This window comes from Leptodactylus fuscus, chromosome 11 (assembly GCF_031893055.1).
Source record: "Leptodactylus fuscus isolate aLepFus1 chromosome 11, aLepFus1.hap2, whole genome shotgun sequence".
NCBI classification, from domain to species: domain Eukaryota; kingdom Metazoa; phylum Chordata; class Amphibia; order Anura; family Leptodactylidae; genus Leptodactylus; species Leptodactylus fuscus.
Genome location: NC_134275.1, coordinates 9,275,439 through 9,294,079, shown reverse-complemented (window position 1 = coordinate 9,294,079; position 18,641 = coordinate 9,275,439). Strand labels below are relative to the sequence as shown.

Sequence of the window (18,641 nt, the reverse complement as noted above, 5' to 3'; positions counted from 1 at the left end):
CTATGTCGGCTCATTCATTTGAGCCGACAGCAGAGGGTTAAGCCGCGACAGCGATGGTCGCGGCGGGCGGGTTTTGACAAGAGAGAGACGCGGCTCGCCGCGTCTCTCTCTGTGTCAAAACCCGCGCGGGCAGTTCACGTGTGAACTAGCCCTAAGGCTGCCTTCACACAGAGTTTACGCTCCGCTCATTCAGACACGTAACCACATGTCAAAGTGACTGCTGTAAAACAGAATCCCATAGACTTCAATGTGTGCCAGTCTTATGCACACTACACATTGAAGTCTATGGGATTCTGTTTTACAGCAGTTACTTTGACATGTGTTTATGTGTCTGAATGAGCGGAGCGTAAACTCTGTGTGAAGGCTCCCTAATACTGCAAACTTGGAAAAAAAGGGTTATATAAAGAGACAATACTGCTGACACTGAGTGAAGGTCGACTGTAGGACAGGTGAATACAATCTATTACTATCTGTTATCAGCCATGTCAGGAGAGGAGAGGCCGACTGTAGGACAGGGGAATACAATCTATTACTATCTGTTATCAGCCATGTCAGGAGAGGAGAGGCGACTGTAGGACAGGAGAATACAATCTATTACTATCTGTTATCAGCCATGTCAGGAGAGGAGAGGCCGACTGTAGGACAGGGGAATACAATCTATTACTATCGGTTATCAGCCATGTCAGGAGAGGAGAGGACGACTGTAGGACAGGAGAATACAATCTATTACTATCTGTTATCAGCCATGTCAGGAGAAGAGAGGCCGACTGTAGGACAGAGGAATACAATCTATTACCATCTGTTATCAGCCATGTCAGGAGAGGCCGACTGTAGGACAGGGGAATACAATCTATTACTATCTGTTATCAGCCATGTCAGGAGAGGAGAGGCGACTGTAGGACAGGGGAATACAATCTATTACTATCTGTTATCAGATTATGGAGATGTTGTCATTCCTTAGGGAGAGACCACCATGTAGGTGTGTGGAGTCTTATAAAGTTATAGCCTTTTATAACCCCCTATATCTGTTATCAGTCATTTAATGCCAGGGAGAGGCTGACGTCATTGTCTTGCACATAATGTAATTAATGCTGCCATCTAGTGGCCATATGATAGACAGCAGGTACTGCACATATCACCAATGTGATGACTATATACAGTACAACTATAAAAATAAAAAAATGATCATGAACTATTCAGAAATTTTCTTGATCTTTATAACTGAGATTTGCTGAGGCCATTTATTTTTATTGATTGACTAAAGACCATGATGCATTGCAGTAGGGCCTGGGTTTCCCACTTGTCCTATACTGAATTTTACCTAATACAGCTGAGCTTCCCTCCACTTCTGCAGGTCTAGTGACAACCGAGTGATGTCTGTATTTTATTGTAGTCCTTCAATGAGCTGCAATAACACACACAGCCTGAGGACTGGGTGGCGCTATTAAGTGGAAGAAGGCAGCCATGTTTTTCTAGTGCTGTGTGGGAGGATGTTCAGCGCTCTCGGTGGTATCAGCTGCACCTGTGAACTCAGCCAACTCCTTCTCCTTGACCTTCACATGTATGTAAACATCTACAGCCTGAATCCCTGGTGATGAGATGGCGTCGCGTGTAGCGGTGATGATGATGATGATGATGTTCTCGGAGATCATCTGGTTGCCGAGGCAATCTATTCCCGGTCGCTCTGTGTCTGCAGATAATATGAGAGGCTGCTGTGGAGAAGCGTCCGCCATGATGAGCGAGAAGAGGTCACATCTACAGCCCCATCACTAGACCCTGCCAGACAGTCTGCGGGGCTTCTACATAAGACATTGGGGCAGATTTATTACAAATCTGTCTCAGTTGTCCATAGAAACCAGTCACAGTCCAATTAACCAGTCACAGTCCAATTAACCAGCCACAGCCCGTATTAATGAGTCACAGCCCATGTAACCAATCACAGCGCAGCTTTCATTTTGTATTTGGCTTGTGTGATATGAAAGCTATGCTGTGATTGGTTATATGGACTGTGACCGGTTAATCCAGCAGAGGACTCGGACGTTGGCTTGCTTATGGGGGCACTCTGGCTCTATCATATTTTTAGGAGGCCAGTTGTCCGTCCTGCCATGAGAGACAACTCATGTGGCCCATGGGTGTAATGAAGAGATGGTGCGTAATAAAGAAAGGGGGTGTAATGAAGAGATGGGATGCGTAATGAAGAAACGGGGGGGGGGGGGGGGTGTAATGAAGAGACAGCGGGTGTAATGAAGAGATGGGGGGTGTAATGAAGAGACAGTGGGAGTAATTAAGAGACAGGGTGTAATGAAGAGACAGGGTGTAATGAAGACGGGGTGTAGTGAAGAGACGGGGGGTGTAGTGAAGAGACAGGGGGTGTAATGAAGAGACAGGGGGTGTAATGAAGAGACAGGGGGGTGTAATGAAGAGACAGGGGGGTGTAATGAAGAGACAGGGGGGTGTAATGAAGAGACAGGGGGGTGTAATGAAGAGACAGGGGGGTGTAATGAAGAGACAGGGGGGTGTAATGAAGAGACAGGGGGGTGTAATGAAGAGACAGGGGGGTGTAATGAAGAGACAGGGGGGTGTAATGAAGAGACAGGGGGGTGTAATGAAGAGACAGGGGGGTGTAATGAAGAGACAGGGGGGTGTAATGAAGAGACAGGGGGGTGTAATGAAGAGACAGGGGGGTGTAATGAAGAGACAGGGGGGTGTAATGAAGAGACGGGGTGTAGTGAAGAGACGGGGTGTAATGAAGAGACAGGGGGGTGTAATGAAGAGACAGGGGGGTGTAATGAAGAGACAGGGGGGTGTAATGAAGAGACAGGGGGGTGTAATGAAGAGACAGGGGGGTGTAATGAAGAGACAGGGGGGTGTAATGAAGAGACAGGGGGTGTAATGAAGAGACAGGGGGTGTAATGAAGAGACAGGGGGTGTAGTGAAGAGACGGGGGGGGTGTAGTGAAGAGACAGCGGGTGTAATGAAGAGACAGCGGGTGTAATGAAGAGACAGCGGGTGTAATGAAGAGACAGGGTGTGTAATGAAGAGACAGTGGGTGTAATGAAGAGACAGTGGGTGTAATGAAGAGACAGTGGGTGTAATGAAGAGACAGTGGGTGTAATGAAGAGACAGTGGGTGTAATGAAGAGACAGTGGGTGTAATGAAGAGACAGTGGGTGTAATGAAGAGACAGGGTGTAATGAAGAGACAGGGTGTAATGAAGAGACAGGGTGTAATGAAGAGACAGGGTGTAATGAAGAGACAGGGGGTGTAATGGAGAGACAGCGGGTGTAATGAAGAGACAGGGTGTAATGAAGAGACGGGGGTGTATTGAAGTCACCCCCTATGTCTGATGGTGGACAAGGAGACTGTCGATATTACTTGTGATAGTTGGGATAAAATAATCCTCTCCTCTGGTCAGTCTGGTCCATGCTGTTCACCACGTGTGTGCCCTCACGTAACCGCTGCCCCCAACAGCCTGGTCAGGACAGTCTAGATGGCGACAGTTCATTAAATCAACCCTCGATGATGTTATGTCAGTCCAGATAGCTGCAACGGGGCTAAGGAATACCAGTAGGAAATCTCGCCCTGCACTACTCCCACTAGCTAACCCGGTCCCTGCCTCACGGGTGTAGGTCGGCTGTTCTCAGGCTAAGCCTGACCCCGACAGCTCCTCTCTCACTGACACCGTAGGCCTAGAGGGAAGTGGGAGAAGGAATGCCCTATAAGATCTCTAGGGACTGGAGACTAAAGGGGGTCACCCCTAACGAACAAGTGAAGCTGCTACTGACAGGGACTGACAAGGGTGTGCGCTGACTAACAACACAAGCAGCACACAGGAAACATGTAGGAAAGAATTCCCCAAACCAATATGGGAAGGAACCATACACTAGGAAACAAACACAGGGAAACTGAGTAGAAATCAAAGGATAAGGCAATTCACTCACACAGTCAATTATACACAGAGGGAGGATTGGTGAACACAGAAGGGAAAACACAAACCAACTCGTTCACCCAAAACCTCCCAAAAACCAACCACGGAACTTCCTCTATCCAAGATAACCACCTACTCCTCCTGCTAAGGCCTAGCTCTGTAAAAGCGACACTCAGCACAGAACCATGGGAGGCATGGGTTTAAATACAGAGTAGAGACCACTCCTCCCAGGTGCAAATGGGAGGACAGACTAATCAACCAGGAAAGAAAGCAATGAACCTAAATACTCCTAACAGATGATGCCCCCTCTGACTCTGTCACCTGGGCAAAATGTCTTTGAGTGCATCATAGAGACATAACTAATATTCACTGATCTCTCACCAAGAGGTATACTACCCAAAAGAAGCTTCTGAGAGCCTCTCTATAGGGCAGGGAGAATCCCTCTTCTTGTGGTCAGAGCCAGTATCTAACACCTGTAATCTTTTGCATTTCTTCCCGAGCTCTCACTGTGGATATTTTCAGGTGTGTCTACAGCTTCATCCTCTTTATCTTTGGCTTACTCTAACCCACAAAGGTCATGATGAGTTGTTAGTTGTCGCCCACCCCATTGCGGCCTCATTATTTCCATCCGTAACCTACTTAGTGCATTGGTTTCCTGTTTATTGTGTAGATGCCAGCCTCAACCCAGGGGCAGCGGGATGTCAGCCGGGCACACAGCATCTTATTTGTAATGCAAGTGCATATCTTAAAGGGGAAGTAATTGGGAGGTAGGAGGGAGATTGTCTTACCAGTACAGCTCTAGCACCCCCTGCTGTCAGATATGAAGGCATGTACCCCAAGAAGAATGTTATGTTCATTTATATAAAGCAATAAAATGGAACTAAAATTTACATGTAAACTTGGTTTATTAAAATAAAAAAAGACATTTACATCCATAGTATGGCGCCACCTGGTGTTCACAGTGTATAGCAGTGTGGCAATCTGCCCGTCCACCTACTGACTTAAGTACTGGTGGACGCACATGCTCAGTCACTCTCCCCACAGGCGGGTCTCTATAAGGCATCCAATAGGAATACGTTCCTGCTCTGTTTGTCAGGAGAGGAGCAAAGACTGATAGCGGCGAGGACTCCTGCAGGGTAAGTCTGTCTGTGGCCTGTGGGGAAGGAGACTGATTCCAGAGTCTGGAGCAGCAGTACCATGGAGACATAACTTACCGTGTTTCCCCGAAAATAAGACGGTGTCTTATATTAAATTGTCGCCCAAAATATAGGACCTGTCTTATTTTCGGGGGATGTCATATAACAACCTTAGCACTTCCTTAGCGCAGCGCTGGCATGGCTGACGGTTGTAGGTAGGGGAGGGGGGGGGAAGGTATCCTACTTACCTTTGCCATCTTCGTAGCAGTGCTGGTACTAGCGCTGGTGCTGCTGTTCGTCCCGGCAGCGGTGGGTGGGGCTTATTGAGGCTTCCGGCGGTTATGCCGGAGAGCCTCACTTCACTGGAATTGCAGCCGGCAGGATGCTGTGCACTGTGCTCCGTGTGCCGGCTGCTGCACAGCGGGCATCTCCCAGCTCATCCTACAGTAGCAGGGACAGTGGATACAACAGCAAAGGCAGCAGCCGGCTTTCCTGTGCACACAGAGCACATCGCACAGTGTTCAGCCGGCTGCAATGTTTTTTGATCATGCCTTATTTTCGGGGGGTGCCTTATATTAGGCAATTCTACAAAAAGAAACCCGATGCCTTACTTTCGGGGAAACACGGTATAGAAGCAAAATGTTGAAAAAATAACTAATTATGGCAAAAGTTTTTGCAAAGTACTTAAAAACAGCAGCTGCGGTGTATAATGTGATGTTCTGCAGCAGCTGTGGTGAATAATGTGATGTTCTGCAGCAGCTGTGGTGTATAATGTGATGTTCTACAGCAGCTGTGGTGTATATTATGAGGTTCTGCAGAAGCTGAGGTGTATAATGTGATGTTCTGCAGCAGCTGTGGTGAATAATGTGATGTTCTGCAGCAGCTGTGGTGTATAATGTGATGTTCTACAGCAGCTGTGGTGTATATTATGAGGTTCTGCAGAAGCTGAGGTGTATAATGTGATGTTCTGCAGCACCTGAGGTGTATAATGTGATGTTCTGCAGCACCTGAGGTGTATAATGTGATGTTCTGCAGCACCTGAGGTGTATAATGTGATGTTCTACAGCAGCTGAGGTGTATAATGTGATGTTCTGCAGCAGCTGTGGTGTATAATGTGATGTTCTGCAGCAGCTGAGATGTATAATGTGATGTTCTGCAGCACCTGAGGTGTATAATGTGATGTTCTGCAGCACCTGAGGTGTATAATGTGATGTTCTGCAGCAGCTGTGGTGTATAATGTGATGTTCTGCAGCAGCTGTGGTGTATAATGTGATGTTCTGCAGAAGCTGAGGTGTATAATGTGATGTTCTGCAGCAGCTGAGGTGTATAATGTGATGTTCTGCAGCAGCTGAGGTGTATAATGTGATGTTCTGCAGCAGCTGTGGTGTATAATGTGATGTTCTGCAGCAGCTGAGGTGTATAATGTGATGTTATGCAGAAGCTGAGGTGTATAATGTGATGTTCTGCAGCACCTGAGGTGTATAATGTGATGTTCTGCAGCAGCTGTGGTGTATAATGTGATGTTCTGCAGCAGCTGTGGTGTATAATGTGATGTTCTGCAGCAGCTGTGGTGTATAATGTGATGTTATGCAGAAGCTGAGGTGTATAATGTGATGTTCTGCAGAAGCTGAGGAGTATAATGTGATGTTCTGCAGCACCTGAGGTGTATAATGTGATGTTATGCAGAAGCTGAGGTGTATAATGTGATGTTCTGCAGCAGCTGAGGTTTGAGTTCTGATATACTAAGGGGCACAGCCTTTACCAATGCTCTGCGGTAAGCTGGTATCTATATGACTGGTACATACAACTTAGCAGAGCTGTCATGTCAACACCGGAACACTATGGGTGCAAATCTGACAAACGTGAAGATTTTGTGGGAAGGAAGGAGGAGGGCACAGGAGGACAAAAAGCAGAAGGAACAGCTACGAAACTCTGCAGCCACCTCTCCACTGAGACACTTACCAGCAATCTCTGCCTGCTCAGGAACCAACCACCTGGAGATGTGAGGGACAGGAAGGACCCACAGACAAACTCCAGCCAATAAATCTCTACATACTCCTCTATATACTCCGCCGGACCCCAACACATAAAGGTAGGTTGTAGAAGAGTGACAACTTTATCATTGTCCGGTGCTCAGGTCATCAGAAAAAAAATGGATTTTTCTTTTTCATTTCAATTTTTTTTTTTTTTAATTTTAAAAAATTGTCTCATTTTCATCCTTAAAGATTTGGTGATTCTACAATGTCATGGGTGGTCTCACTGCTTGTCAGACGTCCTATTCTAATGACTAGGGGTCTCTAAGGGGCTAAAGAAACCCCATATTCACTTTCAGGGGCAACACGGTGGCTCAGTGGTTAGCATTGCAGCGTTGGAGTCCTGGGTTCGAATCCCGCCAGGAACAACATCTGCAAGGAGTTTGTATGTTCTCCCCGTTTTTGCGTATATGAGGCGTATATGGGGCTCACAATCTACATTAAAAAAAAAAAAAAAACAACCAAAAAACCCATATTCACTTTCATCCTTCTGCAATTTTGAAGACTAACCAAAACCAATGACTAATATTAATTCTCTGGATCAATAGGGTTCCCATTGGGTTGACTGTCTAACCAGCATCTTATGCTCTTCCTTAGGATAAATGGCTGTAACCCGAAGACTCAGACAAGGGTCAACATTAGGAAGTGTCTTTGTTTTGGCCATGTTTGCCTGGAACATCCGATTTGTTCTCTTCTATGACTCTGAAGGAATCTCGGCTACTTCTAATAAGACCACCATATTGATTTGGCATTGGCCTTTCTACAAGCCCTTGAACCTCTCAGGAGATGTTTGTCTTAACATCTACAACATTAAGAACTGTAGACTAACAGATGACCGAAATATGTTCAACCAGAGCGATGTGGTCGTCTTCCACCACAAGGAACTGAGCAGTGGGACTCATCGGATGCCTGCTGGACCCAGACCGGCTCGGCAGATGTGGGTTTGGGCAGCTCTTGAATCTCCTTCCAATGTAAAAGGGCTTTCCAAATGGAATAACACATTCAACTGGACATTGACGTATCGAGAGGATTCGGACATCTTTGTGCCATATGGGCAAATGGTTCCAAACTTGGCCATGGCACTGAATGACACAATGAAGACTGGTTTAGTCTCCTGGGTGGTTAGTAATTACCGCCGGGGACAAGAAAGGGCCAAATTTTACAAGGAGTTTTCTTCATATTGCAAGGTTGATGTATATGGTAAAGCCAGTAGGAAACCTTTATGTCCCTCGTGTCTTCTCCCAAAAATGTCCAAATACCTCTTCTATCTGGCATTGGAGAACTCTATCCATAAAGACTACATCACCGAGAAGCTGTGGAGGAACGCATTCCTCACCGGGGCCGTCCCTATTGTGCTGGGTCCGCCACGGGAAAACTATGAAAAGTTTATTCCTTCGGACTCCTTTATACATGTCTCAGACTTTCCGTCACCCAAACATCTGGCAGAATTTTTAGAGGCAATGACCCCACAACGCTACCAAGAGTTCTTCCGCTGGAGACAAGTATATGGTGTCAAAGTTTACAACGACTGGAGGGAACGATTCTGCATGATCTGCTCCAAGTACTCCAGTCTACCCAAAAAGAAAGTCTACACAGATATGGAGGGCTGGTTCACTAGTGAAAGTGTTCAATGAGCGATTCTAGTTATAACTAATGTTTATATATATTATGTTCTAAAATATATGGGTAACATAAAGCTACCCCTATACACCAGAAAATAAATTATAACTACTATAATACTGCCTCTGTACAAGTATATAACTACTATAATACTGCCTCCGATGTACAAGAATATAACTACTATAATACTACCTCCTATATACAAGAATATAACTACTATAATACTGCCTCCGATGTACAAGAATATAACTACTACAATACTACCTCCTATGTACAAGAATAACTACTATAATACTACCTCCTATGTACAAGAATATAACTGCTATAATACTACTCCTATGTACAAGAATATAGCTACTATAATACTGCCCCTATGTACAAGAATATAACTACTATAATACTACTCCTATGTACAAGAATATAACTACTATAATATTGTCCCTATTACAATAATATACTATAATACTGCCCCCATGTATAAGAATAGAAGTACTGTATTGCAGTATTATTTCCTGATGCTATGGGTTCCAGGTATATGATGATACTGTATATAAGTGACTGACATGATCTGTATGTTACATATTTGTAGATTGTTCTGTTGCACTTTTTTTGCATTATACAATTTGCACAGTTTCTCGCACCTTGCACGCTCTTGTTATATTTGCACTATGATTTGGGCTGCTCTCCGCATGGTGCATTTATATAGGGGCTGTACAATCTCTTCTGCCAATGAAATACAATAAGTTCTGTGTCCCCATTTGAGTTTGCACGTTTTTGGGTGAGAGCACAAGGCTTGCTGGGTATTGTTGTTCACTGATGACGGTAGTGATAGAGGGAGTAGCTAACTTCTCTACCATGATTGTATGAGCCCCATTGGACCAGAGGTTGGTGCGAGTGATGCATGATGGGTGTTATATGTTCATTCTATGGCTTCCTCCTTGGTAGTGTTGGTGTCTTTTCTCACTCCTCACACCCACACGATGAAGTTTTATAAATCTCGGCTTCTTTCACACCTGTGATGAGTCAAACAAATATGACGGGTAAAGCTTCACTACAAAGTGGGCAGACAGACGCCCGGGTGCCAGTATGAATCAGTAAAGCAGACTAAAGCACTGTCAGCTATTGTGGGAACCCCCCCGCCTCCACTCCAAAATACCCATAGTGCAAAGAGAAATGTTTTTGGGTGGTGAGAATTTAAAAAGAAAAAAAAAAAAGCAGCCGTTTCAGTCTGATTCAAAATAAAGCACTGAATGGATTGGCCCTTTAATTATAGATACATTGTTACTGATTGGAACTCGGTAACTTCAAACGACAGTGGGCGGGGCTGTGACTACCACTCGCGGGAATAATATGTGAGAGGGTGGAAAGCAGCAATTTTTTTTTTTTTTTTTTTGATAAGACGATATTTGGCACACATGAAACTCATAAGGTCACAGGTTTATAGGGAAGTTTCAAATTAAAAAAAAAAAAATCTCTTAAGTTGTTTTACTGGATGTTTAAGCTGATAAAAAAAAAAAAAAATAGTGAAAAATAAAATTCAAAAATATTCAGCCGAAGCGGGACGTAACTTCAGCCGAGCCAAAAATGTGGTTCGTTGCCCTAGTTGTGTATGCCAAGATGTCTGCCAAGGATTGTCGGTTTTACCAAATGGGTTGACTATAAAATGTCACTTGTGGACTTTGTGAAAATTAAAAAGTTCAAAAAATTTTAAGTATAAAAATGAAAAGTGGCCGTAATAATATTCCTTCATTGGTTATGACCCACAGCTATATATATATATACGCGTACACGTGTGCGCGTTGAGAGATCTGACTTGTACATTGCGTCATTTTTTTTTTTGCCACATTTCAAGAATCGACCTCAGTTTCCCCTTTTTCTGCTCGGTCCTGTAAGTCGTATTTAAGAGATACGAAATCTCTGTGTTGCAATGACCCTGACGTCTTTAGGTGTCCCCTGTCCGAGCTTAGCTCTACAACCCCGCAAAAAATCTATGGCGTATGGTTACAGCATATATTAATAATGTCGCCGTCGTTCATGCGTGGGATTGTCAGGTGCTCACTGGACCCCTCCCTGTGATAAGATGAAAGACGAGAAACCTCAACTTCTTCCTGCCCTTGTTGGCACAGACGAGGGTGGTGGAGACAAAGTAACAGATCACACACCAGGTCTGCTCATACATATACATCTGAAGGCTTTATATAGAAGTATCACACAGTGCTGCCCGTAATGTATAGCGGTATTGTACAGAACCTCCACTATATACAGTATAATATATACCCTCCATTATATAGCGGTATCGTACAGAGCCTCCACTATATACAGTATAATATATACCCTCCATTATTTAGCGGTATCGTACAGAACCTCCTCTATATACAGTATAATATATACCCTCCATTATATAGCGGTATCGTACAGAGCCTCCACTATATACAGTATAATATATACCCTCCATTATATAGCGGTATCGTGCAGAACCTCCTCTATATACAGTATAATATATACCCTCCATTATATAGCGGTATCGTACAGAACCTCCTCTATATACAGTATAATATATACCCTCCATTATATTGCGGTATCGTACAGAACCTCCTCTATATACAGTATAATATATACCCTCCATTATATAGCGGTATCGTACAGAACCTCCTCTATATACAGTATAATATATACCCTCCATTATATTGCGGTATCGTACAGAACCTCCTCTATATACAGTATAATATATACCCTCCATTATATAGTGGTATCGTACAGAACCTCCACTATATACAGTATAATATATACCCTCCATTATATAGCGGTATCGTACAGAACCTCCACTATATACAGTATAATATATACCCTCCATTATATAGCGGTATCGTACAGAACCTCCACTATATACAGTATAATATATACCCTCCATTATATAGCGGTATCGTACAGAACCTCCACTATATACAGTATAATATATACCCTTCATTATATAGCTCTGCTAGAGATGAGCGAACATTAATAGAAACAGCCGTTTCGAATAGCACGCTCCCTTAGAAATACATGGAAGCAGCCGGCGTGCCGGCTACGTCCATTCATTTCTATGTGAGTGTGCTATTCAATGTTCGCTCTTCTCTAAGCCCTGCCTATATATTTCTTACATGATATACAGATTTGTAGGTTTCCTACCACATAAGTACCTGACTATATATATGCACAGCTCACGGAGTATATATTGCTGCTGAAACACAGGATCATATCTAAGCAGTGAAGGTATGAGAGGGGATCAGCAGAAGATAAGGGTGTAATGATGGGTCACAGTCAGACTGGGCTTCCTGTTTTAGCACTCAAAAGGAGCGGGGGGGGGGGGGGGGATTCGCTTTTCTACAGAAGTCATTATTGCTCAATACATACATATATATACACACACACACAGCACCGGTATAACCTGAGTATCTCCTGTATATAATTCTATATAGGCATCTGGTATAACCTGGTTATACACTGTCTATACTTCTATATGTACAGCCGGTATAACCTGGGTATATACTGTATATAATTCTATATGTACAGCCGGTATAACCTGGGTATATACTGTATATAATTCTATATGTACAGCCGGTATAACCTGGGTATATACTGTATATAATTCTATATGTACAGCCGGTATAACCTGGGTATATAGTGTATATAATTCTATATGTACAGCCGGTATAACCTGGGTATATCCTACTAATATTATAAGTGTGAAAGTTTGTGTGTTTGGATGTTTGTGAGTTTGGATGTTTGTTCCTCAATCACGCTAAAATGCCTGGACGGATTTGCGTGCAATTTTCCACAAACATAGTTTTCCCTTAGGATTGAGTCACAGGCTACTTTTGGTGCAACTAAACAACATGGCTTCCTAGCAGGAGACTCACAAAAGCAGGACTCCTAGCCCCAGCTATAGACTCACACACACTGCCTGGCATTTCCTGCCTCAACCTGCCTGCACACTCCTTACTGTCACCTCAGGAGTCGCCCTCACTCTACTCACTCTAAACACACAGCTATGTACTATCACTCCTCCTCCTGTATATTACATGTATATACAGCTATGTACTATCACTCCTCCTCCTGTATATTACATGTATATACAGCTATGTACTATCACTCCTCCTCCTGTATATTACATGTATATACAGCTATGTACTATCACTCCTCCTCCTGTATATTACATATATATACTGTATATACAGCTATGTTCTATCACTCCTCCTCCTGTATATTACATGTATATACAGCTATGTACTATCACTTCCCCTCCTGTATATTACATATATATACAGCTATGTACTATCACTCCCTCTCCTGTATATTACATATATATATATATATATATATATATATATATATATATATATTGTATATACAGCTATATACTATCACTCCCCCTCCGGTATATTACATATATATACTGTATATACAGCTATGTACTATCACTCCCCCTCCTGTATATATATATATATATATATATATATATATATATACTGTATATACAGCTATGTGCTATCACTCCTCCTCCTGTATATCCTACTAATATCACGCTAAAACGCCTGGACGGATTTGCGTGCAATTTTCCACAAACATAGTTTTCCCATTTTGGTGCCACTAAACAACATGGCTTCCTAGCAGGAGACTCACAAAAGCAGGACTCCTAGCCCCAGCTATAGACTCACACACACTGCCTGGCATTTCCTGCCTCAACCTGCCTGCACACTCCTTACTGTCACCTCAGGAGTCGCCCTCACTCTACTCACTCACATTTTACATATAGCTTTCCACTATATAACAGATCACATTGTCTGTATCACTACATAAACAATACACTACACTCACTACATACACATACACTCACCGGCCACTTTATTAGGTAGACCTGTCCAACTGCTCATTAACACTTAATTTCTAAGCAGCCAATCACATGGCGGTATGGGGAAGAAAGGTGATTTGAGTGCCTTTGAACGTGGCATGGTTGTTGGTGCCAGAAGGGCTGGTCTGAGTATTTCAGAAACTGCTGATCTACTGGGATTTTCACGCACAACCATCTCTAGGGTTTGCAGAGAATGGTCCGAAAAAGAAAAAACATCCAGTGAACGGCAGTTCTGTGGGCGGAAATGCGTTGTTGATGCCAGAGGTCAGAGGAGAATGGCCAGACTGGTTCGAGCTGATAGAAAGGCAACAGTGACTCAAATAGCCACCCGTTACAACCAAGGTAGCCAGAAGAGCATCTCTGAACGCCGCACAGTACGTCCAACTTTGAGGCTACAGATGGGCTACAGCAGCAGAAGACCACACCGGGTGCCACTCCTTTCAGCTAAGAACAGGAAACTGAGGCTACAATTTGCACAAGCTCATCGAAATTGGACAATTGAAGATTGGAAAAACGTTGCCTGGTCTGATGAGTCTCGATTTCTGCTGCGACATTCGGATGGTAGGGTCAGAATTTGGCGTCAACAACATGAAAGCATGGATCCATCCTGCCTTGTATCGGTAACGGTTCAGGCTGGTGGTGGTGGTGTCATGGTGTGGGGAATATTTTCTTGGCACTCTTTGGGCCCCTTGGTACCAATTGAGCATCGTTGCAACGCCAAAGCCTACCTGAGTATTGTTGCTGACCATGTCCATCCCTTTATGACCACAATGTACCCAACATCTGATGGCTACTTTCAGCAGGATAATGCAATGCCATGTCATAAAGCTGGAATCATCTCAGACTGGTTTCTTGAACATGACAATGAGTTCACTGTACTCCAATGGCCTCCACAGTCACCAGATCTCAATCCAATAGAGCATCTTTGGGATGTGGTGGAACGGGAGATTCGCATCATGGATGTGCAGCCGACAAATCTGCGGCAACTGTGTGATGCCATCATGTCAATATGGACCAAAATCTCTGAGGAATGCTTCCAGCACCTTGTTGAATCTATGCCACGAAGAATTAAGGCAGTTCTGAAGGCAAAAGGGGGTCCAACCCGTTACTAGCATGGTGTACCTAATAAATTGGCCGGTGAGTGTACACATTTGCTATCCCACCAAACTTTTTAAAGCACTTTTACAGTTTCACACGTCTGTGTCCGCCCCATTCTCAAATCACCGCAGACGAAGTCGCGGGTAAAAGCTAGTACTGTATATAATTCTATATGTACAGCCGGTATAACCTGGGTATCTCCTGTATATAATTCTATATGTACAGCCGGTATAACCTGGGTATATACTGTATATAATTCTATATGTACAGCTGGTATAACCTGGGTATATACTGTATATAATTCTATATGTACAGCCGGTATAACCTGGGTATATACTGTATATAATTATATATGTACAGCCGGTATAACCTGGGTATATACTGTATATAATTCTATATGTACAGCTGGTATAACCTGGGTATATACTGTATATAATTCTATATGTACAGCCGGTATAACCTGGGTATATACTGTATATAATTCTATATGTACAGCCGGTATAACCTGGGGATCTCCTGTATATAATTCTATATATGCATCTGGTATAACCTGGTTATACACTGTCTATACTTCTATATGTACAGTCGGTATAACCTGGGTATCTCCTGTATATAATTATATATGTACAGTCGGTATAACCTGGGTATCTCCTGTATATAATTATATATGTACAGTCGGTATAACCTGGGTATATACTGTATATAATTATATATGTACAGTCGGTATAACCTGGGTATATACTGTATATAATTATATATGTACAGCCGGTATAACCTGGGTATCTCCTGTATATAATTATATATGTACAGCTGGTATAACCTGGGTATATACTGTATATAATTCTATATGTACAGCTGGTATAACCTGGGTATATACTGTATATAATTCTATATGTACAGCCGGTATAACCTGGGTATATACTGTATATAATTCTATATGTACAGCCGGTATAACCTGGGGATCTCCTGTATATAATTCTATATATGCATCTGGTATAACCTGGTTATACACTGTCTATACTTCTATATGTACAGTCGGTATAACCTGGGTATCTCCTGTATATAATTATATATGTACAGTCGGTATAACCTGGGTATCTCCTGTATATAATTATATATGTACAGTCGGTATAACCTGGGTATATACTGTATATAATTATATATGTACAGTCGGTATAACCTGGGTATATACTGTATATAATTATATATGTACAGCCGGTATAACCTGGGTATCTCCTGTATATAATTATATATGTACAGCCGGTATAACCTGGGTATATACTGTATATAATTATATATGTACAGCCGGTATAACCTGGGTATATACTGTATATAATTCTATATGTACAGCTGGTATAACCTGGGTATATACTGTATATAATTCTATATGTACAGCCGGTATAACCTGGGTATATACTGTATATAATTCTATATGTACAGCCGGTATAACCTGGGGATCTCCTGTATATAATTCTATATATGCATCTGGTATAACCTGGTTATACACTGTCTATACTTCTATATGTACAGTCGGTATAACCTGGGTATCTCCTGTATATAATTATATATGTACAGTCGGTATAACCTGGGTATCTCCTGTATATAATTATATATGTACAGTCGGTATAACCTGGGTATATACTGTATATAATTATATATGTACAGTCGGTATAACCTGGGTATATACTGTATATAATTATATATGTACAGCCGGTATAACCTGGGTATCTCCTGTATATAATTATATATGTACAGCTGGTATAACCTGGGTATATACTGTATATAATTATATATGTACAGCTGGTATAACCTGGGTATATACTGTATATAATTCTATATGTACAGCCGGTATAACCTGGGTATCATCTGTATATAATTATATATGTACAGTCGGTATAACCTGGGTATATACTGTATATAATTCTATATGTACAGCCGGTATAACCTGGGTATCTCCTGTATATAATTATATATGTACAGCTGGTATAACCTGGGTATATACTGTATATAATTCTATATGTACAGCCGGTATAACCTGGGGATCTCCTGTATATAATTCTATATATGCATCTGGTATAACCTGGTTATACACTGTCTATACTTCTATATGTACAGTCGGTATAACCTGGGTATCTCCTGTATATAATTATATATGTACAGCTGGTATAACCTGGGTATCTTTGTACATGTGCATTATTTTGCCAGTATTGAGCCCCATACTATACACCTGTGTAGTTTTGGCTCCCCCTAGTGGTGATTGCTATTCCAGCCATTGATAAGCCTCATTTCTGCTTATACTTTAGGTACCCAGTCAGGTGTAAGACATTTTACCTATTGAGGTGGTAAACTGACCTTTATAACACCCCCCCTCCCCCCCATCCACAGATCATGCCTGGTATTGCATTGTAAAGCCACATGGCTGAGCTGCAGTACCATGTACAAGCTGAACACTTGTGTGGCGCTATTTCGGGAACCTGCTTTAGTAACATCACTGCACAGACACAGGAAAGTTTTTGTTTTTTTTGTTAGTTTTAATAATCCATCAATCTTACAATGTTATAGTGGAAACATTACAATAATGGTATACAGGATATTATCGCCTACTACACCAGTGTGAACCGCGCTGTAAGAGCAGACTCACAGGATGGTGCAGACACTGGCACAGCTGAGAGGACAAGAAATGCAACAAGTCATAAAAAGCTAAAACTCAGTTACACAAAATCTCCATTAATTTGAGCTCCTCTTATACCAGATGTACCGCAGCTCTGGATGTGACTAGAGCAGAGTATTAATAGAGATTGGTGTAACTCGTGGAGACATCAGAACTACAAGTCCCAGCAGAGATTTGATGCTCGACAATGGAGTTATTAAAACGTTTTTGTTTTTTATAAAACACGCCATTAGTAAAAAGTGTGAAGATTAAATTATCCAGATTCTGAACCAGAAGAGGGGATGGAGAGAATGGGAGTCGGGGAAAGATCCCCTTTAAGGTTTATCCAGCATTAGGAAGATATGGCCAGTCTCTATAAACAGCTCCACAGCAGATTCGTGGCTGGGTCCAGTAGTGCACCTCCACTGAAGTCCATGCCAGGCAGCCAGGGGGCAGATGTTGTGTTCAAGCCATTTGTTCCAATCCTAGAGAAACCCTGGTCGATCTGGAGTCATAGAAATTAAATAGAAAGAAAACCCGCAACCTGCACCCACCGTCTAAACACTCAATAGAACTAAAACGCTCCCTAGTGAAGAGACGACGGGCCAAATTAATACACCAAAATAAATACTCCATAATAAATACTCAAGCTAGTTTCTAAGAAGCTTCCATATGGAAACAGGTTGCTCTACTGATTGTAGGCAGGCAGGTAGGCCCCGGACAGAAGCTGCATATAAGCCTGGGGTGGCATCTCCTGGGGCAGAGAGTAAGCTCCCACTTGTGGGTGGAACATGTGCTGCCCTCCAGAGACTTCTCCAAGTTCATCCTTGATGAGGACTTGTCTCCTGTCTCTCTGACGGCGGTTGCAGAACCAGACACGAATCACCTGCAAGAGAAGAGGAGCAAAATTGTAGTGAAACCGAAAAATATATGAGCTGTCCGACCGCTGACGCCGAGGCTTAGATACAAGGACACTGGCCAAGACTAGGATCAAAAGAAGCCAAGAGAAGCCTCAGTAACATCCTGTATTATACTCCAGAGCTGTGCTCACTATTCTGCTGGTACAGACAGTGTGTACATACATTACATTACTTATCCTGTATTATACTCCAGAGCTGCGCTCACTATTCTGCTGGTACAGTCACTGTGTACATACATTACATTACTTATCCTGTATTATACTCCAGAGCTGCACTCACTATTCTGCTGGTACAGTCACTGTGTACATACATTACATTACTTATCCTGTATTATACTCCAGAGCTGCGCTCACTATTCTGCTGGTA

The 18,641-nt window shown here is 42.7% G+C and overlaps 1 protein-coding gene across 1 annotated transcript; it reads left to right on the top strand.

Moving 5' to 3' along the window:
- The first annotated feature begins 7,698 nt into the window (after positions 1 to 7,698).
- On the top strand, positions 7,699 to 8,730 carry FUT7 (fucosyltransferase 7). Its single transcript, XM_075259403.1, has one exon. It carries the CDS (start codon positions 7,699 to 7,701, stop codon positions 8,728 to 8,730), a length of 1,032 nt encoding a protein of 343 aa, XP_075115504.1.
- Positions 8,731 to 18,641: the final 9,911 nt, after the last annotated feature.

Coding starts and splice junctions, on each gene's coding strand:
- FUT7 (XM_075259403.1), top strand. CDS start 7,699: ATGGCTGTAACCCGAAGACTCAGACAAGGGTCAACATTAGGAAGTGTC.